Consider the following 27,911-nt stretch of genomic DNA (forward strand, 5'->3'; position numbering starts at 1 on the left):
ACAGGTTTCCTGCTAATCACATACCTGTATATTATTTCTCATTTAGGACTCGTAGGTGCATAGGCAACTGATACCTGACTTGCAGCTTTATGATATGCAGCAGTATTCTTCTTCACTTTGTGCAAAAAATTCAGAGTGCAGAGTTAGTCTTTTCACACAAAAAAGAGGAAAAAGACAGAGACATAGAAAAAAAAAGACTTAAATAGTAAAGGTGTATGTGTCAAAGCCCTGTAAAATAGAAATTTGTAAGATTTAGACTCAGATTTCATTATACTTATACTTTGGAATCAGGAAGTATAAAAATACATCAATCCATTAAATTAAACCTGTAACATTAATAGCTTTAGGCTGTGTGTGGAACATCCAGCCCACAATAACCTACGCCAGTGCCCCCTCCCTGTCACCCACTGTTAGCCAGATACTCAGGTTAAAGAGCTGATGAATTAATAGCCTGTAAGTAAGGATCCCCACCCCTGATGCCACTGAATATGAGAAGCTGACCAAGAAGACGTGAAGGGCAGTGGCTGGACCAATGAGATTAAAAAACAGAGAAACATGTCCAGCTGGCAGTAGCCTAGAGCTCCCTCACTGAAACACTATGCAGGCAGCAGCACATACTGATACCAATCTGAACTGCAGCAAAGAACCAGCCTGCCAGTCCCTGCCCAGCACCCAGCTGCTCTCTCCTTACTTTATAGACTACATTCTCGGAAAAGCTCCTACAGACAAGAAGAAAATTCCAGGAAATATCCAACAAAAGCCACAGGAGGGTGAGTACACTTCTTTATATGCTCCTTTATGGCAATGGATAAGTTAAACAGCTTCCATCAAACAATCCTACAGTACCCGCCTGATTTTTTTTCTGTCAAATCATACTCTTATTTCTTTATTTATATCTAAGTGAAATTGACAGCTTTAACAGAACACAGAGAAATACTGCAGTCTTTCCTGTAAACAGATGGGTTACCTATGGATACCTTTGTTAAAGTATTTTGTTTTGCATACATGGAATTTCTGCATTAATAGTGATTGTAGCTGGTTTAAATAATTTTATATTCAGCTGTAAGGGAAGTGGTGTTGCCCTTTTGTTATTTCCAAGCACATCTGTTAGTTTAAAACATTAAATGTTTGTTATTGTCAGGGTTCCAACAGTCACTTGACCCTAATTCTAACAATACCAGTCACCTGAACCAGTCTAACCAGTCACCTGAAATGAATTCTAAATTAAGAATCTCAATTGGGACTTAATATGAAAAAGAAAACATTAGGGGGCTGATATATTGCTCTGAAATACTGTATATAATTCCCAAAAGTATTGTTTTCTGCATGTTGAAGTACAGAGTGTGTGTGTTGGGGAGGGGGGTCTTTGTTTTTATTTAAAAAAAAGCCCTGACTTGTCATTAAGAAAATCAACATTTTCAGTTACCAGTAGAGTATTGTGTAGCTTTATTTATGCTTTATGTTTACCTATTCAGAATGGAAAAGGAAACTGTGTATGCCCTGTCAGTGGCAAACATACACAGGAGGAACAGTTCATCACATCATTTTATTTCTTACAATATAACATTCAAAATGGTAAGATACTAATCATGAATCCGTTTTGTTTTATTTTTAAGATTTGGGGGGTGCTGGATCCCCCCCTGCAAAGATCTTATGTAAGACAGGAACAGCTACCAAACTCAGAGATGGGGAAAGCATGGAAAAGAGACTGACAGGGGTAATGGAGAGCACTGTTGGGGTGGAAGTAGCTAATGAAATGTGTGATGAAGACAGAACTGGAAAAAAGATTGAACCTGTTGCTAAACAGAGTTGTGCCTTGGAGTCATCCGCTCCCTCAGGGAAAAGGAAACAGCGTAGGTACCGCACCACATTCAGTAACCTGCAGCTAGAGGAGCTTGAGATGGCATTCAGGAAGTCCCACTATCCAGATGTTTTCACCAGGTATCTGATTTAATTGTGACGTTTAGAGTAAAATATCCAATGCTAAAAAAACACTTTTCAGCAAATAAGAAAAGGGGTTTTACAGTTACATGGGTTTCACATGTCTTCTTTCTTAACATAAATTCTTTATGGTTGTTTGGCTACATTAATGGCCTCTTAACATTAGACCCTCTTAACTAAGTTGAGCTTGAAGTCATGTTTGCTTTACGTATATACTTTAGATTAGACTTTTGTCAAAAATTTTCCTTTACTGTTTGGGAGGTTTTTTTTCTGTACTATGTTAAAGAAATCAGTAGTTTGTCAATCTTTCCACATGGTCCCTGTATAAGGTAAATACATGGTCAGGCATAAGTGGTATAGTTTATGCCATGACATTATGACTTATTAGCATCTGTTGTGCTGGTGAGAAGACCCAGTACCAATCATAAATTCAAGGACATTACCAATAATTTTTGTAGATTCAGCATAATCCAAAAACAACACTTTATATATTAAATAAGAACAGTAATTGCTACATTCTGGAGTAATGGCTACTACAGAACTTATTCTCAATAAAAGGTGTAAAATGTATTGTAAAATAAACAGTGTACTTACAAAGCTCTCACAAGCAAATATTAATATCAAACTCAATTTAGTTTATAGTAACATCAAGGAGTTTATAAGAGTAATTTCTGTGAAATACTGGAGATACCCAACAGAGGTATAATTAGTAACAAATGGACATTATAAGCTCCGTCTACTAGAACACAAAATAGAAAATATATGGTACATGTTTGGATCAGGATCCAAGTATGTACCATGAGGACCCTCAACAGAAAGTTCTTATTTTCCCATTTAGCAGCAAGTTTTTAGGTTCCAAAACAATGGGGTAAATTTATTAACCTTTTGTAACCAATCAGAGATTTGCTTTTGACACTCTTGGGTTGGAGAGAAAAGCAAAAGGTTGGTTGCTCTGGGTTACCTCTCTGGTACTAATTTGCCCAGTATATTTTATATTTATGTTGTAGCAAATGTCAAGGAAAGTATCAAGGAATCTACTTTCATATAGTGTCTGTATATATGGGGCATTCTGTGGATTTCTGTGGGTTTAAATTATTCCTTGGATATTTTATATTGAATATTAGAATGTGGTTTTATCAAAAGAAAAATATTAGAGCGCTCATGTTGAATCCATAGCCTCTGTGCTGTAGATGGGAAATTCTTGATTTTGGTTATTTTTCTATGCCTTGTTTTGCATCATTGCATGGAGCCCCATCTTCTCTGTCAAAAGCCCTATTTTAGCTTTACAGGATATTTTCCAGTTTTATAAACCAATGCTTTAAGTGAACTATATAAAATAAAACAGTGCAATATTTCATAATAACTGTTGAACAAATGTCTGGATGATAAGAGAAAAATATAATATGAATAAAAAGTTATTGTGACAATCTTATGCTCCCCTTGACCCATTTATTATGAATAGTATAGCTCCTTCACGTCAATATAGCAAGTCTATGTATTAGAATTTTATTAGAAAATTTGGCAGTGCCTGTAACCTTAATATGAGTTTTGACAATTGGACAAATGAAGGTGGATTTTTGCACATTTACATATGTACATTAGCATTCAGATTCTGTTAAATATTTTAAAGTCAATTTTGTATTGGCTAAAAACCTAATACTATGGGCTCAGTGCACCTCTATTTTGTATATGTGGGTAAGAAAATAGTAACACATTTCTGTTTTTCTTTTTGCAGGGAGGATCTTGCAATGAGGCTGGATCTAACAGAAGCCAGAGTGCAGGTATACGGCTGTTCAATTTATTTCCTGTTATTTATATTGCTGACACAGTACTTTACAGAGATTATTTACATCAGCCCCTGCCCCAGAGGAGCTTACACGCTAAGGTCCTATCACATTCACACATGCTATAGGCAATATAGTCAGAAGACAATTAACCTGTTTTTGGAGTGTGGGAGGAAACCCTAATAAATAATTTAAAATTGGAAGAATGCAAACAAAACAACAGGTCTAAATAAATCTGGCATTCTCTACTAAGATGATGATATGACTATAGGACTTGAAATATAACAGAAGATCGAGAAAATGTTCCTGTAGTATGAAAGGGGATTCTACATTTTTCCTTAAATTGTTATTGGCAGCTACTACCTTAGTAGGGTTAGGGGCGTGTTTACTAAGTTTGGAGATAAATATCACAGATGGTGTTTCCTGTAGCATCCAATCAGAACTTTGCTTTTGATTTCTGCCTTGCAGGTGTTCAAATCTAATTGCTGATTGGTTGCTATGGACGACATCACCTATGATATTTAACTCCAATCTTAGTATTTTATCCACTGGCAGATAATGTCCCTCTGTCTAGTTGTATATTCAAAACAATTTGTGCACAAAATATAAATTGTTTTTTAAACTAGGTGTTATTTTAATAGATGAACCTGTTTTAGCAGCTTTTCAGCTAGTCCTAATTATTAGTTTGTATGTTTTTTTTTTAATTCACCTTTCACTCATGCCCTATTTTATACTGGTAACTGGGGTAACGTGATATGAGCAACCAAAAAAATAAGATTTTAAGGCTTCAATTGTATTGTTATTTTTTGTCTTGTGTTAGCTTTCTTTCTGTTCATATCTACTTCACTTGGATTTTTAAATATTTGGCAGGTTGCTAGGTAATTAAGCCCTAGTAACCAAATATTATCATTACAAGGCTGAGAGATACAAATTATATTAGAATACCAGTGTCTAAGCTCTAAAAATGGAGTGAAGGGTTTTGGACACTCTTTTTTTATGAGAGGAGAGCAAATGTTAAATATGAATTTACACACGTTGCATAAATCAGTTTATTTCACATGTTAACAGGGTTATGCACAATTGCAGGCAATGTTTGCCCTAGCCTAGTAACCAATCAGTAGTTATCGTACAGGTTGCTGTGAATTACAGAGCCAGGGCAAACTTTGCCCCTGTTTGCGCAATGGTTTAGCTTGCTGTGCATGTTGTTACTGTATGCTTCTTAACAGAGTACTGTCATGGCGGGTTATCTCATGGTGTAGCTTTTTGAAACTGAGCCTAGCTAGGATTACTGCTAAGTGTAAAGGTACTAACTGTGACCGGGAAGTTCTACTTAATACCTTTTATGAAATGTTAAAGTACATATGGACAGTAAGTAGAAATTGAATCAGAAGGAAACAATATCAACTGGCAGTGGAAAGGAATTTATATAGTTGGCAAGCAGTGGAAGAAACAATAGGTTTAGAGAGGAAGGAAAACACAGAAAATGGCAGTAAACATAAGGGAAGAAATAAATGATGGCAGAAGGTAGAAAATATAGCAGTGGGCAAAGAAAAAAGAATGGCAGAGGGGAGTAAAGTATAGTATTACAATGGAACAAAATAGGTGCAGCTGGGGAGGCAGTGAAGAAGAGGGAGCACTATAGAAGGCAGAACAGATGGCAGTAGGAAGTAAGAGGAGATGTGAGAAGAGCAGTAGAGAAGCAGAGAGAGGGGTAACAGAAAAATATATTTTAATTGTATTCAGCATGTAATATTAAGGATTTAATATCTCTGCATCATAGCAGCTCAGCAATGGACAATTCTTGTTTATGCAGGTTTGGTTTCAAAATCGGAGGGCAAAATGGAGAAAACGGGAGAAGACTGAAATGCTGGGAGGAATTTCTGGATTTCCCATGAGCCATCCTTTGGGACTGTATCTTGATGGCAATTCACCTCTAACCGATTCTGCCTGGAAAACAGTACCTCTGTCCACTGTGCCATTACCATCTGTCATGCCTGCTTTAAGCACTTCTCCTCCGGGTTCCCTAAACCTCAGTAACATCTCTTGGGCAGCACTTTTCAGTAGTCCCCTTCTAAATCCTTATTTTGGAAGGTAATGTTATTAGTTTAAGCATTCCTGCACCAGTTGTGTCTCCTATATGATCAATTTCATACTGTCAACATCATTTACCTCACTTTTATTCTGTAGACACACCAATTACATAACCAACATGGTGAATAATTACAATACAAAGCCTCATAAGCAGCTACAATAGGAACAGGGGATATTTAAACATACAAATACTCATTTTAGGGTTTGACAAATTCAGCTGTATCTCCTGTCAGCTGGTAAGGGCCTTTGGTTTACAACAGATAAACATTGTCTACAATTAGAAAGCAGTTGAAAAAAAAACAGTAGAATAGTTTAAATATGATATGTGGCAAGTAATGTTTTGCTGCTCAAGATGAAATCTGCAAGATGTTAAAAGTTCTTATTTTATCTTTATATTATAAGGTGTTGATCCATTAAACACTATTTATTATGCTTATCACAAACCTGCATTTTAAATCATCACTCACAAGCTTTAATATGCACATTTTGACATTTATTCCAGGTTCCTTGGTGTTCTTAACCCGCTAATGACCACATCCTCCCTCCTGATGGAAAACCCAATTCCTGCCTCAGACTCTGATTTCACAGCTCTCACTGATCCAACTATGGGTGAATGGAAAATGTCCAGTATTGCTGCTTTGAGACAAAGTGCAAAAGAACATTCTGAACAAGTCCCCACCATAAATCTCAGTGGTGGCAGCTTTTCTGAGACTAACAAAGAAATGTGCTGATTCCTTTGGAAGGGGCTACTGAAAAGACAATTTCTGGACAGTACCCAGTGCACTGTTTTGAATATGTTTAAGAGGGAATTATGCTGCATTTAGTGGACCAGTGAATGAATTTACCAAGCAATTTAAATTATATTTTGAACAGAAGTTAAAGCTTTCAAAATTACCTCCACACATTCTTGAGTTTATGTTATTTTGTGTGATTCCTGCACAAACCATAACTTAGTACTACATGGACTCACGATAAATCCATCACATTCATGGTATTGTTAGTAGTCTAAGAACCTCACAAACAATGCACAACTAGTAAGCAATACAGAATCTACTTTGCAATGCAGAATATATGCCTACACGTGCCTTAGAAACTACACCAATTTGCTGAATTTTGGGGATCAAAGCCCCAGTTTACTAGCCAACAATTATCCAGATTATAATATTCTATTTAAAAATCTCTCTTTTTTTTAGCAATGTAAGTATAATTTGTAAAGGATGGGCACATAGTACATGCCTATATTTGTGTAAATTATATTTGTGATAAAGAAATATAATTTCTAATGTCAAATGCAGGAGAATTCATTGTGAGTATTCTATAAGCATAATTAAAGTAACCTATAGTTATCTTTTTTATTTTGTCTTGGAATGTTTGATAACTTGCAGATACATCAGATTTTATTTGTAAAGGCTTACCTAATCAATGTTTAAGTTAAAAAGGAAATACAATTATGAACTGGAAATATAATGTTCATTGCCAGCCGTGTATTAAAGCCAAAGGTTTAAACCCACTGCTGTTTAGAAAGTGTATGCTGAGAATGGAATCATAACGACATACAGCATAGATTTACAGTATTAAAAGTAATAATAATGTATAACAAAAACCATTTACAAGCCCAGAAATCCACTGTAAAAAAAAAGCATTAAGCAGTTCTGCTGATACTCTGACAGCTCTTCCACATAATGGGTCAGATTCAATTTGATGACAAAAGCTTATCCCCTAATTCAATTCCAGGTTTTCCCATAGAGCAAGATGCAATTCAATGAGAAAAATTTACAAGATCCCTTTAACCCCTTTGTGGCTTCGGATTCAGTTTGGTATTCAGTCAATTTGGGGTTTGATGATCCAAAAATAGTGGATTCAGTGCATCCCTAGTTTCTACTTTTATATTTGTGGCCCTTTTGGTATCCTTGAGTGCCTGGATGACGCCCCCCTCCTTTTTCTACTGCTGTCGGTTTGCTGCTCCCTGTGCTGAGGGTCTGTTACTGGTGCACATCGACCACCTCTCAGTTGGTTACTGTGTACGCTGGTCTCCTATGCCACCCCCTTTCAAGTGTTACGTGGAGACCCCAAAATGTGGCAAACAATACATCGAATGAACTATTAGATCTTTGAAAGAAAGATTAAGAGAGCATATAAACCAGATTAGAAATCCTAAACTTGTAGGCAAGGCACTTTTTTGAATACAATGGGAGCAAGATATTATAGATGGTCTTGGATTTTTAATTTATATATCCATATAACATATGGTTTAAAAAGTGTTTTGACTTGTTCAAGGTAATAAAGGGATAAGAGATACATTATTGTAGATAGACAGCAGTTGTAGGCAATTGTAGCTAGATGATACCAGAACACTGGATGTTTGATACATTTATTGCAGGGCCAGAACTAGGGGTAGGCAGAAGAGGCATGTACCTAGGGTGCAGTGGTGGTGGGGGGGAGGTTGCTAGGCACATACCTCTATCATTTACTCCTAGTCCGGGTCCTTTGCTGGCTGGGCTGCATAGGGAGCCTGGCCGGTTTGGTCTAGCACTGATTTATTGTCTTAATGTATTTAAATATTTATATAGAAAAGGACCCTGTAATGTATTTACTGAGCACAAACTGTTGTTTTGTAGGACGATGTCCTTCAGCCCTTAAGAAGGATATTAATGAGCTGGAGAGAGTGCAGAGACTGCAACTAAACTGGTAAAGGGGATGAAATATTAATTACTATGAGGTTAGACTGTCGAGGTTGGGGTTGTTTTCTCTGGAAAAAGGGCACTTGCGAGGGGACATCATTACTCTGTACAAGTTCATTAGAGGGGATTATAGGCAGATAGGGGGTTATCTTTTTCCCCATAAAAATACGCACCAGAGCCCACCCCTTCAGATTGGAGGAACTGAACTTTCATTTGAAGCAGCAAAGGTGTTTTTTTTCACGGTGAGGGCAGTGAGGTTGGGGAATGCCCTTCCTAGTGATGTTGTAATGGCAGATTCTATTGATGCCTTTAAGAAGGGCCTGGATGAGTTCTTGAACAAGCATAGTATCCAAGGCTATCTATCTATAAATAGTGTTGATGTTGGTATACATGGTTTATGTATGTGAGTCTATAGATAGGGTAGTATAGGTTTGTGTGTGCTGGGTTTACTTGGAAGGGTTGAACTTGATGGACTCTGGTCCATGTAACAATGTAACTATAATGTAATGATTTTTGATTGGTTTAAACTTGATTGCTTGGTTGTTTCATACATGTTTTAATCTATCTTGTTGTTCTGTTAACTTAATACCTACAAATAAGTGATGTTATCATGCAATACTTATGGCAACAGTCTACAGGGTTTTATTATGATATTTATTGAGGTGCAGGATTAGATTTGTGTTGATCTATTGACTTTGTGGTTCCTGAGGTATATAACCTGCACCCTCATGCAATAATACTCTTGATATTTTACGGTTGGTCATACCCCCCTTACAGTACAGTCACTATGCCACTATGCTATAGTGCTAGGAGTATCCAGAGGAGCAAAAGAGCATGAATCCCCAATCTGTCATGTTGCACTCCACTATCAACCCCTGGTTGACAACATATTTAATAATTACTAAACTGATCTTAGATGTTCATTAACAACCAATCATTCACCCTACTTTTTACATGGAAACTGAATCTCATTCATAATCTTCAGTCTCTGACAAATGCATTTTTTGCAAATATCAGAAGACCTTATGCATCGCAAGAGATTAAAAACCCACATCCTAACCTGTATATTTACATTCAGCCAAATCACACAGTCAGTGTTGGATTCTACGCATTCATAAAACTTCTAATTTGCATTATTGGTGGAACAGTGTTTGGGTGGGTTAATAGCAAAGGGCTCAGATCTGGCATGTACATTTAATTTTCTCTGCTTTGTTCTGTACAAAAGAATTTCTCTGTGTGAGCCACAAACCCACTGTGAAAGCTAATAATATAATAAAAAGTACACAGGTAATGTTATATTACTTAAAACCAGCTTACATCCAAAGCCGATCAGTAAACACTGGGGGTACATAGGGAAGCTTTTGTCACTATATCTGTTCTCACAGTCAACATGTACTGAAAGAAATGTTTACAACAAATTTGACTCCACAGATTTACACTTTGGGTTTGAATCGTTTTAACCTACAGAATATTACTTTTTAATTCTAAATGTTACATCTTAAAATTTTAACAAACATTCATAAAACACATCACAGCATGTAGCACATGTTATCTCGTGGGTTCATCAACTATGAAGTAAAATGGCAAAGCATAGTCTGGTGAAAGTCCTGTTGCATCCAGGAGAAGGGAATATATGTACCCTGAAAAACCTGTATATATTTTTTTTCTGGTAAAGTCACAAGTGACCTATTCTATCTGCCAATGTCCCACATAAAAAAATCAAAAGATAGTAAGTAGCTGTTAGAAATGATCAAGTATTCCATTAGTAAATCGACAATTATAGTAAAGGACAGATTAATCAAAAGTCCAAAGCCAAATTTTATTCAAATTAAGATTCTACTGCAGACTGAATTGTTTTTCTATTTACCAGTTTTTCTTGCATCTTCTCGCCTGTTTCTTTTGTTCAAGTCAAGAATTCAAAAGCCCAAACCTTCCTAGAACCAGTTTAACCATTAGGCCCATTGTCCTTTGTTTACATGAAAACTTTGCTATCATTCCAAAAATATGAGAGAAAGCTATGCTAAGTTTCCCACCCACCAAATCTGGCAAGAAAACATTACATTTACATTACCTTTATTTAGACAGATGTCAGTGAAGCATTTTCAGTCATGACATGTATAGGATAAGTGTTTAATTACCTAGAGCTAACCAGCAAATCAAAATGAAGTCCATTGGATCGATAAGGTTGGTACTGATACAGATATTCTTAAAGTACCTGGGCTATTTCTTGCCTGGGAGATTCTGGAACTATGGCATTAAACCACCATATGTGAGTAAAGTAGCTGCAGTTTAATTATTGGAAGTTTGTGGAGATCAAGATCTGGTGTGGTTTAATGATATCAACTGACTTTCTTTTGCATAGATAGCAGGGTGGAAAAGTAACTGCATTAAAAAGTTGGCTTTCAGAAGCAGCAAAGTGGAACTGTCTAGTACTTTTCACCTGTGTACTTGTTCATAAAACATGGCTATTTTAAAATAACATAGCATTAGTTTAGTTACTTAAATATGTGAAAACACAGGGGGTTGAGGTACTTTTCCTCCTGTAATGCCTTTTACCAAAAGCACTTGAGGTGGAAGCTGGAGCCCAATGTAGTCATAGAAGAACAATGGCTGTCTACACAACTCAGTGCCCTGTTAGCACAATGTAAATGAGAAAAAGAAAACACTTATAATTTGTCAGTGTCTCTTTAAGGCAGAGGCTGCCAAACTAAAGGTCTGTCCCCTCTAGGGGGCTCAAAGCAGTGAATGACACCCTAGCCTGCAGGCCATTTAAGGTGAAAGAATTGAAATGCTTACTTGCTATCATGGAGAGGCCTGTAACTATAGCTGGTTGCCTCATTCATCCACCATGTGTTGTGTATATATATACAAACACAAGTTTCATTCTCTGTGTTGACCTGAAAGTCAAGGATCAAAGAGAGATAGCTAGTAGACAGATACTGGCATTTAACTATTATGCTAAAATAGATGGGGGCAATAGACTTTTTGAGACAGACTATATTTTTTACTGCTCTAGGTTCTACCTATGTAATTTAAGTGCAATTAAGCTTGTGTGGCTATAGGACAAATAAAATATAGAAGAGGCTGGCAAAAAGGTCCAGCCTTCCATGAAGAATTATAGTTACTCATAGAGAATGGTCTGCTCTAAAAGTTACATTGACAAAATGGCCTACAGAGAACGTTGTTACAGAATAAGATATGGAATTTTCAGTCAGATTTAATTTGTTTTTCATAAGCACTATATTAAATAATATGCATTTGTCTAGGTTTCAGAAATTACATTATAAATTATAGCAAGCAATGACTCTCTGTACCTCAAAAAAATCCATATTCTATATAAACCTGTAGCACTAGGTAGCTATCAAATGGAGCAGAAATTAGATCTGTGTGGTTTTTAAATACAGGCTGGAGTGAATATATATACATCTATATATATATGTATATCTATATATAGACAAAGGATGGCAGGGGGGGCTATGGGCGCGGGCACCTGCAGGGCCCCTGGGGCAGGAACACCGGTGGGCCCTTCAGCCCCCGGTCCAACCCTGCTTATGCACAAGTATTCCAGTGTCTGTAACTCATTCATCATTCACATGGTAGATTTCTAATATACAGTATATATATATATATATATATATCCAAAAAAGACCAGCAACACCGAGTTATATTCCAAAAACAGTCAATTGTGTATTAAAAACACTGTTCATGCGTTTTAATACACAATTGACTGTTTTTGGAATATAACTCGGTGTTGCTGGTCTTTTTTGGATATTTAAATCATTTACCTTGCACCCAAGCTAAGAGCTGAAGCAGAGTGCCACCCTGGGTTTGCTATATATATATATATATATATATATATATATATGTGTGTGTGTATATACACTGTGACTATCTCCACTGAAACAGTGGCACAAGGCTGCATGCAAAAGAAAAGCAGAGGAACTCATGAGAACAAGCTAAATGAAAAGTGGGATAATGTGCCAGGTGTTACAGCAGCACACAAAGAAGTGAAATCAGCAGGATGTTGTGACTCAAAGCCTCAGCTGTATTCATGGAGAAAATTAATTTACAAAAGTATGTGGTTCAGGGCTGGAGTCTGTAAGCTTTTTCATAAACAGATTAGCGATTAAACTTTTTTCCTCTTTATTCCTGCAATCCTTTCAACAATTAGTGCATTAATTGGAAGGAGAGTTAGCACACTAAAATATACATTGAATGAAATGAGTTCCCCATTGAGATATCCAGTGTGGATATCCAGTGATGCCACACACCTGCCATGAATTTACATGGATTATGTACAAAGAGGACATATTCATTAATCTATGTAGCATAAAGTCCAACAACTTAATGCCTCTTTTAAGCAATAATGTTAATTGACATGCAGCTATTTGGTAAATTCACTTTGATCACATCATTTTCTAAAGTAATCTGTACCTGGACTTGAAATGTATTTTTTTAATCATTTCTCCTTTGTAACCTGCCTCTCCTCAAACCAAAACTGAACATGCTTTCTGATTGCATTTGCAGTTACCCTAGCAAGCCAAAAGCAGTAAAGTTGTGAGGTTTAAATGTTATTTTCTTTAGGGCTATACAAAGAGGCTCCTAAAGGTTCAGTGCAAAATTCAGTGCTGGGCTCTTGCATATGCCTCCTGTGATCAATAATTTTTCAACCCCACCAGCAATGATTCAAGCTATATAGTTGTACTGAACTCTTAATACTGTTGTCCAGTGGGCTTTGCATGTGTAGGCCATTATTTTTCATTGGTGTCCCATTCTACTTAATGACAGGTTGCTCCAGTCAGGGGTTCAGCTGACAGAAGGATTAATAATGGGGCTCCTGGGCCCTGCTAATTTAGTAGTAGGGAGTCCTGTGATTCCTGATGTCAGCCCTGCCCACTGCCTTAAATTAAATGTACAGATTCTGTTGATGCCTTTAAGAGGGGCCTGGAAGATTTCTTATAAGTATAATATCCAAGGTTATTGTGATACTAAAATCTACAGTTAGTATTGATGTAGGTATATATGGTTTATGTATGTAAGTGTATATATACAGTGGAGGAAATAATTATTTGACCCCTCACTGATTTTGTAAGTTTGTCCAATGACAAAGAAATGAAAAGTCTCAGAACAGTATCATTTCAATGGTAGGTTTATTTTAACAGTGGCAGATAGCACATCAAAAGGAAAATCGAAAAAATAACTTTAAATAAAAGATAGCAACTGATTTGCATTTCATTGAGTGAAATAAGTTTTTGAACCCCTACCAACCATTAAGAGTTCTGGCTCCCACAGAGTGGTTAGACACTTCTACTCAATTAGTCAACCTCATTAAGGACACCTGCCTTAACTAGTCACCTGTATAAAAGAGACCTGTCCACAGAATCAATCAATCAAGCAGACTCCAAACTCTCCAACATGGGAAAGACCAAAGAGCTGTCTAAGGATGTCAGAGACAAAATTGTAGACCTGCACAAGGCTGGAATGGGCTACAAAACCATTAGCAAGAAGCTGGGAGAGAAGGTGACAATTGTTGGTGCGATTGTTCGAAAATGGAAGGAGCACAAAATGACCATCAATCGACCTCGCTCTGGGGCTCCACGCAAGATCTCACCTCGTGGGGTGTCAATGATTCTGAGAAAGGTGAAAAAGCATCCTAGAACTACACGGGAGGAGTTAGTTAATGACCTCAAATTAGCAGGGACCACAGTCACCAAGAAAACCATTGGAAACACATTACACCGCAATGGATTCAAATCCTGCAGGGCTCGCAAGGTCCCCCTGTTCAAGAAGGCACGTGTACAGGCCCGTCTGAAGTTTGCCAATGAACACCTGAATGATTCTGTGAGTGACTGGGAGAAGGTGCTGTGGTCTGATGAGACCAAAATAGAGCTCTTTGGCATTAACTCAACTCGCTGTGTTTGGAGGAAGAAAAATGCTGCCTATGACCCCCAAAACACCGTCCCCACCGTCAAGCATGGGGGTGGAAACATTTTGCTTTGGGGGTGTTTTTCTGCAAAGGGCACAGGACAACTTATTCGCATTAACGGGAAAATGGACGGAGCCATGTATCGTGAAATCCTGAACGACAACCTCCTTCCCTCTGCCAGGAAACTGAAAATGGGTCGTGGATGGGTGTTCCAGCACGACAATGACCCAAAACATACAGCAAAGGCAACAAAGGAGTGGCTCAAGAAGAAGCACATTAAGGTCATGGAGTGGCCTAGTCAGTCTCCGGACCTTAATCCAATAGAAAACCTATGGAGGGAGCTCAAGCTCAGAGTTGCACAGAGACAGCCTCGAAACCTTAGGGATTTAGAGATGATCTGCAAAGAGGAGTGGACCAACATTCCTCCTAAAATGTGCGCAAACTTGGTCATCAATTACAAGAAACGTTTGACCTCTGTGCTTGCAAACAAGGGTTTTTCCACTAAGTATTAAGTCTTTTTTTGTTAGAGGGTTCAAAAACTTATTTCACTCAATGAAATGCAAATCAGTTGCTATCTTTTATTTAAAGTTATTTTTTTCGATTTTCCTTTTGATGTGCTATCTGCCACTGTTAAAATAAACCTACCATTGAAATGATACTGTTCTGAGACTTTTCATTTCTTTGTCATTGGACAAACTTACAAAATCAGTGAGGGGTCAAATAATTATTTCCTCCACTGTAGGTCAGTATAGGTTTGTGTGTGCTGGGTTCACTTGGAAGGGTTGAACTTGATGGACTCTGGTCTTTTTTCAAGCCTATGTAACTATGTAACATCTGTTCCAGCCTGTCCCATATTCCATACTGTCACACTTGTGAAGGCCCACCCAAAAATATGAATAGGAAATTATAGTCCATGCTGTTCATAACTCAAACAAGTTTACCAGAGGTTAATCTGCCTAATTTAATTCTCTGTGTTTCCAAAAGTGGTAAAATCATATGCTTTAATGCCTATGTCTAATATTAACTGAATATTGTATTTCTTTACAAATCAGCATATTTTAGTATTATTGTCGCCTAAGCAGAAGAGGCCAGGAAATCTTTCACGACAATAGCAACAGAATTTAAAATGATTTCACAAATGACTAGTCTTTTCAGGCGATTAGAAGCAAATCAGTAGCTGAGGTTTAAAAGCCTTCTTTGCTGATACATATTAAACAAAAAATTGGTGTCCAATCAGCCATGAAGCAAATGAGCCATTAAATACTTTAGTGATGGTAAAAATGACATCAACCACATCTTGACACTTAAAACATAATCAGAGCAAACTTTGCATTATTCACGGTATGTCTAATGTATCTGTCAATGTGTCACCATTCTGCGCTGAGATGGGTTTGTGTGTCACCTTTGCACATATGACACTACAGATAAATAAATTGCAGTGTTATCTATTTAGCGGCTCACCAGGCGAACAAAGATGGTGTTTAACATTTAGTGGAGGAGTAATTTACTGAGATAATTTTTTCTGGACCCACAAGCTCATGTGGAGAGACAAACAGAACAATCAAACAGGAAATAGGGCATGATAATCTGGCTTTTATAAACAGAACTAAGTGCAAAATCAAAAGAAAAATACTAAAAAATATCAATTTCATGTCCATCATTTAATACATTTTGTTTTGGAAACTAATGTATATTACTGAATATACTCAAAACCCGATATGACAGTTAAAATCCAAAACAATAAAACAAATCAACAGGACTTACTTTACACCTTTAGGGTTGTCTATTTCCCCAGTCACCCTTAAGCCTTTTGCACCCACTACTGGGAGAACTTCCCTTTCAACCCCTGACACCTGCACACAGGGAAGGTATTTTTGTGAAACCTACTGCTACTACTGATTGGTCATTAAATAGTCATTAAAAGAAAAGTGTTTCCTCTGCCAGATCAAAGGTTGATATTTTGATTTGTTTGTTTGGTGTGTCCTACCATCACTTTATACAAGGTTACCAAATAATACCTTTCAAAGTCAACATATATTCAGAGTTAATGAGCTTTGACCTCCTGAACAATTCCAACCCAGTTTTTTCCTCACTCTGGTTCTTCTTCTGACCCCCATCCTTCTTAAAGTGGACCTGTCACCCAGACTTAAAAAGCTGTATAATAAAAGCCCTTTTCATATTAAACATAAAAACCAAAATCATTTTTTTATTACCACATCCATACCCATTATAAAAGCATTTAAATATCCCAGCTGTCAGTCATATATTGCCTGCCCCGCCTCTGTGCCTTAGGCATAGAGGTGGGGCAGACAGTTACTTTCACTTTCAATTCAGGACTTCTTAGATGTTGCTGCGCTCCTCACATTGCCCTACCCTCCTCACCATGTAAGGTGACCAGTAACCAGTGCATGGGCATTAGGTCCCCCCATTCTGGCACAGAATCAAGATTTTGGCAGGATGCAATGCCTGCTTTGTCCACAAAATGGCGCCTGCCTGCTTGCTGCAATTGTGAATTCCAAGGCTGAAGAAAATAAGATTAAAATAATTTATATAGTGTAAGTAATGTTTACTTTGCTTGACAAAACACAAAAGAAAACAATTTAGAATTATTTCTTAAGTTGACAGGTCCCCTTTAAGTCCTCTTCCACATTATATATCCATCTTAACTTTAGCTTACACCCCTGACAAGACCCTCCTGGTTTTCCTTTATATACCTTCTGCACAGCCCTATACTCTGACTTTTCAAAGTCCCCTCAGTCTCTTGGTCTGTATTTTAGATACTATATTTGGCTTATTGTACAGATTCCTGAGTTCCACATTCCTTCTAATTCTTCAGAATATCCACTTATGTGTTTAACAACAACCCTTTTTGGATATCTTTTTTATACTTGACCATGTTTATTGTTATGCAGCATAGCTAACATGAGAGGGTACCCTTTATAGCAGGTCAGTAGTATGCTTTGCATTTCTGATGAGACAGCCATGTGGAGCAGAGCTCTTCATCTTGTTATATAGATTCCACAAACAACTTCTTCGTCTTTGGGTGTCAATAATCATTTGCAAAATATTTGTAATACAGGACAATACATTGCTTGCCCTTTCTGCTGCTGACTGGAAGTGTTTGTATCATCCAAGTCATTAATAAACAGATTAAATATAAGATTAAATATAAGTGGACCCAATACAGAACCTTGCAACACACAGCTTAGAACCCTAGTCCAATTAGTCCAATGTATAAAGGGTGAATAAAGTACACCCTTTTGTAAAATACAGGGATAAGTCACCAAGAAGTTCCATGACATCACTATTCACCATTTATAAGGATATAATTTACAGTTTGCTGCCATAGGAAATGACCAAACTGTATATTATAAGAATATAACCTTGAATGTGAACATTTACAAAACCTTCAAATAACTTGTCTACTACAGATGTCAATAATTGCCAAACTGAGACTGTAATACCTTCTTAAATATTGGAATGTAATCTGCATTCTTCCATTCTACTGATATAATACCAGATGAAAGAAAAAAAAATCAGATAAAGTAGCCTAGCTAAAACTAGATGAGGGTCTCACAAGAGCACGGTAAGACTGGGCCAGATTACTGGTTTGCAAACGTATTTCATGTTCTGAAAGATGCATATGCACCGCCTGTCATGCATGTATTACCTATCAATTAGGGTTGAAGAGGAGGTGAGCAAGAATCTTGATGCTGCAACGGCAGTCGATGTCATCTACTTTGCAAAAGCATTTGATACAGTACCGCACAGAAAGTAAATGATAAAATTGAGGAATATTGGCCTAGAACATAATATTTGTAATTGGATAGATAACTGGCTGAAACATAGATTACAAAGAGTGGTGGTAAATGGAACATTTTCTAATTGGACCAGTGTTGTTAGTGGAGTACCGCAGGGGTCAGTCCTTGGTCCTTTACTTCCTTTACTGGAAAACTGGGCAGCAAACTGGAAAATGAGGTTCAATGAGCAAAGTTATGCACTTTGGTAGAAATAATATAAATGCAAACTATCTACTGAATGGTAGTGTGTTGGGGGTATCCTTAATGGAGAAGGATCTAGGGGCTTTTGTAGATAATAAGTTGTCTTATTCCTGGCAATGTCATTCAGTGGCTACTAAAGCAAATAAAGTTCTGTATTGTATAAAAAAGGGCATTGACTCAAGGGATGAAAACATAATTTTTCCTCTTTATAGGTCCCTGGTAAGGCCTCACCTTGAGTATGCGGTGCAGTTTTGGGCTCCAGTCCTTAAGAAGGATATTAATGAGCTGGAGAGAGTGCAGAGATGTGCAACTAAACTGGTTAAAGGCATGGAAGCTTTAAGCTATGAGGTTAGACTGTCGAGGTTGGAGTTGTTTTCTCTGGTAAAGAGGCGCTTGCGAGGGGACATGATTACGCTGTACAAGTACATTAGAGGGGATTATAGGCAGATAAGGGAAGGCAACCCCTTTAGATTAGAGGAACGGAGCTTCCATTTAAAGCAGCGTAGGTGGTTTTTCACGGTGAGGGCAGTGAGGCTGTGGAATGCCCTTCCTAGTGATGTTGTAATGGCAGATTCTGTTAATGCCTTTAAGAGGGGCCTGGATGAGTTCTTCAACAAGCATAATATCCAAGGCTATTGTGATACTAATATCTACAGTTAGTATTAATATTTGTATATATAGTTTATGTATGTGAGTGTATAGGTTGTGTGCTGGGTTTACTTGGAAGGGTCAAACTTGATGGACTCTGGCTAAATCACTGTGATTAGACACCATGATCGTATTTGCGGCAACAAATCGCCCCATGTGTCTTCGCCCTTACTCAAGCTTACCCATTTTATCTGCCAAGCAACTTGCAATTGAACATACATTTAATGTCATTCCTGTCAGTTGTTTATGTGTGACTTCGTTTACCCATAATACTTTGACACGCCACCCAACCCCCATTTCCCCCCTACTGTTTTCTGGTCTTTATCTAACCAATTTCCCTGCCCAAATGTGGTTACTTTTTCCTGCTACATCCACTTGGACTATGATATATTAGCACAACGACGGTTAAGTGTAAGCCCTTGGTCCATACATGCAAATAAGGGAGTTGTGGCTTTCAAAGCAGCACAGTTATTCACAAGGACCATTTCATTTTTCAGAAACAAATTGGCTACTAATGGAAGATGAACACGTAATGCAAACAACAGCAGCTGTGAAAAGGCTATAGTATGCAACTGATTGATCTAAGGGTCACTTCCCTCAGTGCACATAAGCTTTAGGTAATGGGTTTTGTTGCAACACATTCATGATATTTTTAAAGAATCTGTATTATCATGCTCCATTTCCTGTTACATCGTTCAATTCAATTCAATCAGATGGTTATTTCTTTGTGGTATGCAAAATAGTACCCAGATTTTGATTTATACATTTGTAGTTGCTGTCACCTTATGTGGCTCAAAGCATGCAAACCCTTGAACTTTTGATCAAATACAAAGCTATAGAGCAAAACAGGATGTTTGCTTCCAGGGAAAGTATTTTTTAAACTAAAAATAAACTCTTCATAGAGACTTCCAGTACTAGCTCATGAGGAGGCATTATGAAGAAGCAAATGAAAGCAGCACTCACTTGCTGAATTTACCCTACAAAGAAAAGTACTTGAGTCACTAAAATTTCAGAAGATTGTCACGTAGCTGGGACATCAGTGTGGAACTGAAGTGGTGCACCCTATCTATGGATTACCATAGCAACATGTGAAGTACAAAAAAATATGATATTTATAGAACCAAGAAGTAGATCTAAAGCAAAGCATGCAGCAGAAAAAATATAGGACCTAGGCACGTTACTGTATTTGATTAACAACACAAAAAAAATCCTCTTTTTCAGATATATGTTGTGCTAAATGCATTGCCATTACTTAGCATGGTTCCAAGTTCAAAGACATGAAAACATCCACAGTGCATCAGTGTATCAAAGCATTAGAAAGGTCTGTGAATATACAGTAAGTGTTATGGGTTTCATAGATATCATAAAATGATAGTAGTCACAATAATCTATCACCTGATATAAATGTAAAATTCATCAAAAGCTGTTTTTAAGACAATTCTGTATATTTTAAGATTTATGGAGTAGAATGTTGAGACAAATTAAAAACAAAATGCATGTTCAGACATATATAATTTTTATTCTTATGTGTCACGCTTGGTGACACAACGAACATCAGTGGTAGAATGAAACCAGCAAAGTTGGTAATGCCTTGACCTAGCAGAAGAATGTACAGCCTAATGAATTATTTCTTGTCAGGAGCAGTGCAAGTACAAGTGAAGAGCTACAATAGTTTATACAAGAACAGCAGTATAGGTAAAGCAATAAATAAGTCACTTGTGCATCCAAGATAAACAAACCATTAGTAAAGTTCTATTAAAAACTATTTGTTTAGTCCTAGTTTCCTAATCTAGACCTGGCAACATATAGTGCCCCCCCCCCCCCCCCAATCTTCCAAAAGTCTATTTATGAGTGCACTTAGCAGCTTCTTGGCAAAAAATTAGAGTGTTAACAATTTAGCCACTGTATTACACAGACAGCAACACAAGGTCCTTTGCACTCACCCATTATCAATATACTGTATATAGGACATTTTGTGCATTATGCTACCAAGAAATACCCCCCTTTAAGCAAAACAGGGATTGTTTGTCAATACATTGCAGTATACTTTAAGCTGGCCAACTACCTTAAAGTCATCTCCAGCCTAACAGTTTCAACTTTTGTTTATACAGGAGCAGTGGCCAGCTCCATGTTGCAGCTCCCACCCTTCCCAGCTACAGTCAGGTGATCACACTAGATCCAATAAGGGGGCAACAATTTGGGGGTTTTAACCCCACGTTGCAGATAAAACTCAGTCCTTTTGTTAAATGTATACTGAAGCAGTAGAATTCTTAATGAATCAGATAAAAGTCCGTGTAGGACTGACCAGACCGGGAATGACTTTGATGTAGTTGGCCAGCTTGAAACATATTGCAATATATTGTATGGACAAACAATCCCTCTATGGGCTCCAATGGATCCACTGAAGCTGGTTCTGCTCCTGTATAAACGATAGCAAAAAAAAAGGGAAAATTGTGCTCACCACTAAATTTTAAACCATTAGGTGAGGGTGAGGGTAGCTCCCACCCTCCCCAGATACAGTCACGTGATCCCTGTGGAGCCAATAAAAGAGCAACCATTTGGGGATTTTAAGCTTAAAAGCAAGTTGTAGGTAAAACTCTGTCCCTTTGTATAAGTACCAAAACAGTAGAATTCTTAATGAATCAAATAAAAGTGAGCGTAGGACTGTTTATATGAATTTTGTGGTCATAGCCTAATTGCACCCCCGCCTAATTGTTTAAAATTTAATGGTGAGCACACTTTTCCCTTTTTGCCATTGTATTACATGTTGGTAATTTATTGCAAACCATAAAACAGGCCATTCCCTTAGAATTTTTTCTGATATTTTATAAAAAAAATAACTTCATTGGATAATTAAAGAACAGGTTTGCTGCACCATAAATAAATAACATTAAAGTTCACAGAGGCATAATCTTTAGTACAAAGTGAATAAATCTGTAAGTGGTAGTGGCTCTAAGCTTAAATTACGTACAGTACCTGCAGCTTGTCAGACCCTTTCCCACAGAACCTCCAGTTTCTTCTGCTACACTTTGCATAAATAAAGCAAACTAACATAAAGTAACTGTTGACATTTAGGCATTTTCTTCTATAAACGTATCTACTGTTTGAAATCAAAGCCAAATCTGAATTCACTTAAAAACCCAGGACAGGATTCATCACAAAAGGATGAAGAAGCATCAATGTAATAAAACATTTGATTGGTTTTATCCTCTACCCAATGCTGGCAGAATAATTAGGGCTGCCAAATTGTTTTGTGGGAAATGAGTGACTACAATAAATAGCTTTCCAGCAGACAGAGGTTGTAAATGAAACGCAAGTGCGGTTTTCAAAAATGGAGGCAAAGTTGTGCTTGTATTGATGCTATTTATACAAGGTTCTGCATTTCCTTGTACTTGCTCAGAAATCTACCCAGCCTGCTCTGATGAACAGTGCACAAGTGTGCCTATTATAGCTGTTGCTGTTATGGATCTAAGATACATTGACCTAAGTTTAGAATCCTACTGTAGCTTTAAGATTAAATAATAATATCCCATTTAAATAAGTTAATGTATGTATTTGCAGAATACCTTCCTCATTATATAAATATATATATATCTGATGTTATGAGTGTGAAGTCATCCCACTTTTGGGTTGCTCCCAGTGACCTCAAACCAGGTGCTTATTTTGGAATTTCTATCTTTAAAGCAAGTTTGAGGTAAAAAGAACACAAATTTATTCCAAAAAGAGCCTCCTGAAGCTGACAGTCCACGTATAACTACCAAATAGTTAACCAAATCTCTTGGCACCCCTAAGGAAATTTTTAATGCTTGTGTGGCTCCACACACACTTTATATTTGTGGGTAAAAGGACCCCTGTTCTAAAAAATGCACATTTAAATGATTATTTAAAACCCACAGCTATGATTGTCATAAGTATCCCCCAATAACAATAATAAAATCAACCAGTGGTGTAATAATCGAGGAAGCAGACCCCGTGGGGATTGTGGGGGCCCAGGGGACAGGAGGGCCTGGAACATGGGGTCTGCTTCCTCCATTTTTCATGTAGTTGGGAACCAGCGGGAGGGTGTGGGGGCCGCTTCATAACGTAGGGATGACGCATCAGATTTTTTTGCAGGAGGGCCCAGCGCAGGGTAGTTACACCCCTAACCTCAACATGAATAAATACAAATTACAAAATACAAAAAAGACTTCTGATGCAAGCTATCAGAAGTTAAGAAAACAGCACCAAAATTTCTCAGTGGGGTTGTTGAATCTGGATTAAAGTTGTTATGAGCAGTACTAAATGGTTTATGATTTATAGGTATAAAATCCATTGAAAATTTAATCAGCCTTTTCATGCCACAATTGTTCAGAGATGTCCAATCTTCACATTGACAACAAAGCAATTTTGTGAAAGCACAGATGATAAATGATGTTAATACTACTGAGCAAACATGACATTTTTGTTGCACTCTGGTCAAAGATGAATCTCTAAGTAGGATGATTAATCAGAAATCAATGTTACTAAGCTCGTTTAGAAACTATCTCCCTCTTCAAAAACAGTTAGAAGCCTGAAAAGTACAGGCTAATGCTTTTATTTTCGAGACATCATTCCCATTATTAGCCCTAACCATCAGAGAATGCAGGAAGTAGAAGAGCAATCAGAACAGTCCAGTGCCCTCCTTGTACACAGCTTGGCACTTTTTTATCTTGTGAGAGCACTGTGCAAACATATAAATGAAATAATGCATTGCAGATAAATTGTGGCTAATGCAATGTAGCTGGAGAGCAAAAATAGACATATTTATTTCAATATGATAATAGATTACACAATATGCTCTTTATCGGTTTGTAAACTCCCTGTTATTTGCCTCGACCTTTTTAGTGATTAGATGCTTTAGACACATTGGTAAACCATTTTTACTAATGAAAGCTTCTGCTAAGGTGCTGGCGTCCAGATGATACACATTGGGTGAATTTTCCTCTCTTTTAAAATTGAAAATAAATTGATGTTAATTTATTAACTAGTTAGCCATCAAGTCAAAGTACAGTCCACAGTTACTATCAGCAATCAGAGAGAGAATGGTGTCTGGATAAATCAGATGCTTTAGCAATCCTCCATTGCATGGTACCAGAGGGAATCACAGCGTATGCACGGTGGCCTTCCCCAGCAGTTATGTCACACAAAGCTTATTTGATAAGAAATTATTTTCTTTCCATTAACGATTCAGATTGCTAAGGTTATTGAATAATAAGGCATTGACTTTTGTTACTATACTGGAGTACCCTCAGCAGACCTCATTTGTAGAATGTGTTATAATTATGTGTTATAATAATTTCAATGAAGCTGTCTTTTATGTGTATATGTTTATAATTTTTGAAGGTGTGCCTCTGTTACTACTTTTTAAACAAATTCCTTGTTATTGAAAAGTAACCATTTTAACCACAAACCCCCTGGGCAATAGTATTATTGGATTTAAGAACTTATTTCCTTTTATAAAGCCCAACATCAGAAGATTAAATATACAGGGACATATTTATAAAAAGCTGTGATTTATTTTACACTTAAAAGTGTAAAGTTTTGTTTAAAATGTCTTTATTAAGCTGCAATCTTAGTAAATATGTCTATATTGTATTATTCTCTATCTCTACCCCTCTCATCCTCCCTTTTTTTGCTCCCCCTTGTATTTATATTATATACATGCTAATGTAAAGGATATGAGTGGAATATTAATAAAAGGTTTATAGGAAGAAACTGTCACAAGTCTAGCAAACTTGTGCAGCAAGCATCTTTGATACTAAATTAAATAAGAGCCAATGTATCCTACACAATGGTACTAGCTATGCTGGTTTCTAGGCATCTTTACAAGACCTTTTAGCTTTGATTCCATGATACCCAAACTGCCTACCCACAGCAATTGTGGAAATGAACTGTCCATGGTGCTGAACTTACTCTGTGGGGGCTTATGGTTTAATTGATTCTTGTCTGTGTTTTACTTCATTGCACAGCTGTCAAACGACCATAAGCAATAAGTGGGCTGGTTTGACAGCTCAGCCTCCTTTGTGGCCTCCCTGAGGTGCAGGAACTGGCACTCTAACTTCCACTTCTGAATGATGTGCCCACATGCCTCTCGCTGCTACCCCCTCCCCATCCACAAAAGCCCAGCTGAATCCATAAAAGTGTCCCTTTAAATTAACATTAGCCCTAATAATTAGTCCATGGGAAATAGGGTTTTATGATATATGGTCTATGTCTTAGGAAAATGTGAACATAAATAAATACTGCTGTGTTACTTTCTGTTACAGGCTTTCATATAGTATGGCATTTTAATACATTGTTGCTTTAGCTAAACTACTCTTGGGCCTCCATTGGTGGGGGGGATAGCGAATAAATAAGTCCAACGCACCACTGCCCTCAAGTCTTTTGAGTCGTGTTACAAACAACTTATTTTGCCTATGACCAGTGCCAGTTTGCTATTCTATGCTGCACAAAACGGGCATAGCAGTGCCTGTGAAGCCATGTACTATGAAAAAATAACAATTGCACTTATTAGATGGCTGGCATAGTTCTGTGATGCACCAGAGGATTGTGCTGGTACTCTGTCACCCTCTTGTGGGAATAGAGAGAAAAAAAAACTTTGGTTAATGAACAGCAAAATACTTTGGTATTTTTTGAAAAACATTTGCATAGTTTATCACCATGTATTTTTTTTATAGACTGGACTTGGTTTTAATTTCTACAATGGCTATGGCCTTTCCTTTTAAAGGTACTTTGTGTTTGTTAAGGATGTACTGAATTCAGGATTCGGTTCAGGATTTAGCCAAACCCCAGCACTTCCTTTAGGCCAAACCAAAACCCTTAAAGGAACAGTTCAGTATAAAAATGACACTGGGTAAAATATATAGGCTGCGCAAAATAAAAAATGTAATCTATAAAGGCTGGTTTGGGTGGATGTCTAACATAATAGCCAGATCACTACTTCCTCCTTGGCAGCTCTCTAAGCTGTTAGCAGTCAGTAACCAATCAGTGACTTGAGGGGGGGCATATGGGACATAACTGTTTAGTTTGCTTTTGAATCTGACCTGCTTGCTCACAAACTAACTGAACAGTTTCGCCCTGTGTGGCCTCCCCTAAAGTCACTGACTAACTAAGAGGTTAGAGAACTGTTCCTTTAAAATGAAAGATAGAGGGGTTTGTTGGTTTTTTGCCCTGAAATTTATATGCAAATTAGGATTTGGAATGCAAGTTGAATATTTTTGGTATTCAGACAAATAAAAAATGATAGATTTACAGCGTTAAATTAGAAAACTAGGCAGCAAAATGGAAAAAAATGTTGAAAAGTAAAAAGTTATGCTCTTTGGTACAAAATAATATAAATGCAAGTTATACACTAAATGGTATGGTTGGGGGATCCTTAATCAAGGAGGATCTGAGGATTTTTGTAGATAACAAGTGTCATTCTGTGGCTACTAAAGTGCTGTCTTGTATAAAAAAAGGCATTGACTCAAGGGATGAAACATAATTTTGCCTCTTTATAGGTCCCTGGTAAGGCCTCACCTTGAGTATGCAGTGCAGTTTTGGGCTCCAGTCCTTAAGAAGGATATTAATGAGCTGGAGAGAGTGCAGAGACTGCAACTAAACTGGTAAAGGGGATGGAAGACTTAAACCGTGAGGTTAGACTGTCGAGGTTGGGGTTGTTTTCTCTGGAAAAAAAAGGTGCTTGCGAGGGGACATGATTACTCTGTACAAGTACATTAAGAGGGGCTTGGATGATTTCTTAAACAAGCATAATAGTACAATTAGTACGGATGTTGGTATATATCAGGGGGCTCAAACTCAATTTACCTGGGGGCCGCAGGAGGCAAAGTTAGGATGAGGCTGGGCCGCATAAGGGATTTCACAAAATATTGGCTTTCAAGGGATAATGCAAGGCACGGCGGGCAGGAGCTGCTGATTGCGGAAATGACGTTATGCCATCATAACAGTTATTATGGGAAGACGTTCTGTGTGCACAATTAGCTCCTTAGCAGCTAATTGTGCACACAGAACGTCTTCCCATAATAACCGTTATGATGGCATAACGTCATTTCCGCAATCAGCAGCTCCCGCCAGCCGTGCCTTGCATTATCCCTTGAATCGCAATAAAAATCGCGATCCATTCATTGCTTTTGAGAAGGCGTTGGTGTGGGCCACAAAATACTGTACCGAGGGCCGCAAATGGCCCACGGGCCGCGAGTTTGAGACCCCTGGTATATATGGTTTATGTATACGAGTGTATAGATAGGTTGGTCTGTGTGTGTGCTTGGAAGGGTTGAACTTGGACTTTGGTCTTTTTTCAACCCAACTTAACTATATGAACTATCCATAGTGCTTACAAGAGTGGCTTCAGCAAAAGTGCCAAAGATTGACCATCCCTTTGATTTAAAATGTATATTATTTTTCTGCACATGTACACCCATTAGCAACAACATTCAACAGCTGCAGAACAATAGTAAGGAAAACACCATAGATACAATATTCAAACACAGCATAGGATAAGTTCCCAAAATTAGGAGGTATAACAAAAATTGGCAGGGTAGATGCTTCTTAACTTGCTACAGTGCTCTGCACAGTATTCACCCTCCTGGACTTTTCCACATTTTTGTTTTATAGAATTAGCTTAATATGGCACATTTGGGATATTTAGCATCGAATTTACACATAATTATTTTATAATTTGAATTCTGGTTCAGATATCAGCAAATTACATCATATATAATAAGAATGCAAATTAGCTGAACCTTGGGTTTTACTGTACATAAACATCATAAGGCATGCCCCAGGCAGCTGTGTCTTTGTCTTATGATATTTTTATACTTTG

The 27,911-nt window shown here is 37.5% G+C and overlaps 1 protein-coding gene across 1 annotated transcript; it reads left to right on the top strand.

Moving 5' to 3' along the window:
* The first annotated feature begins 345 nt into the window (after positions 1–345).
* On the top strand, positions 346–7,167 carry esx1 (ESX homeobox 1). The gene is made up of 5 exons (XM_031891489.1): positions 346–770; positions 1,617–1,941; positions 3,677–3,722; positions 5,539–5,816; positions 6,319–7,167. The coding sequence occupies exons 1-5, from the start codon at positions 599–601 to the stop codon at positions 6,545–6,547; spliced, it is 1,050 nt and encodes a 349-aa protein (XP_031747349.1). The 5' UTR covers positions 346–598; the 3' UTR covers positions 6,548–7,167.
* Positions 7,168–27,911: the final 20,744 nt, after the last annotated feature.

Source organism: Xenopus tropicalis, chromosome 8 (genome assembly GCF_000004195.4).
Source record: "Xenopus tropicalis strain Nigerian chromosome 8, UCB_Xtro_10.0, whole genome shotgun sequence".
Classification (NCBI taxonomy): domain Eukaryota; kingdom Metazoa; phylum Chordata; class Amphibia; order Anura; family Pipidae; genus Xenopus; species Xenopus tropicalis.

Excerpts from the sequence above, each read along its gene's own strand:
- esx1 (XM_031891489.1), top strand. The coding sequence starts at position 599 with ATGCAGGCAGCAGCACATACTGATACCAATCTGAACTGCAGCAAAGAA. Across the intron at positions 771-1,616 it reads CCAACAAAAGCCACAGGAGG|ATTTGGGGGGTGCTGGATCC; the intron begins GTGAGTACACTT and ends TTTATTTTTAAG. Across the intron at positions 3,723-5,538 it reads TAACAGAAGCCAGAGTGCAG|GTTTGGTTTCAAAATCGGAG; the intron begins GTATACGGCTGT and ends TTGTTTATGCAG.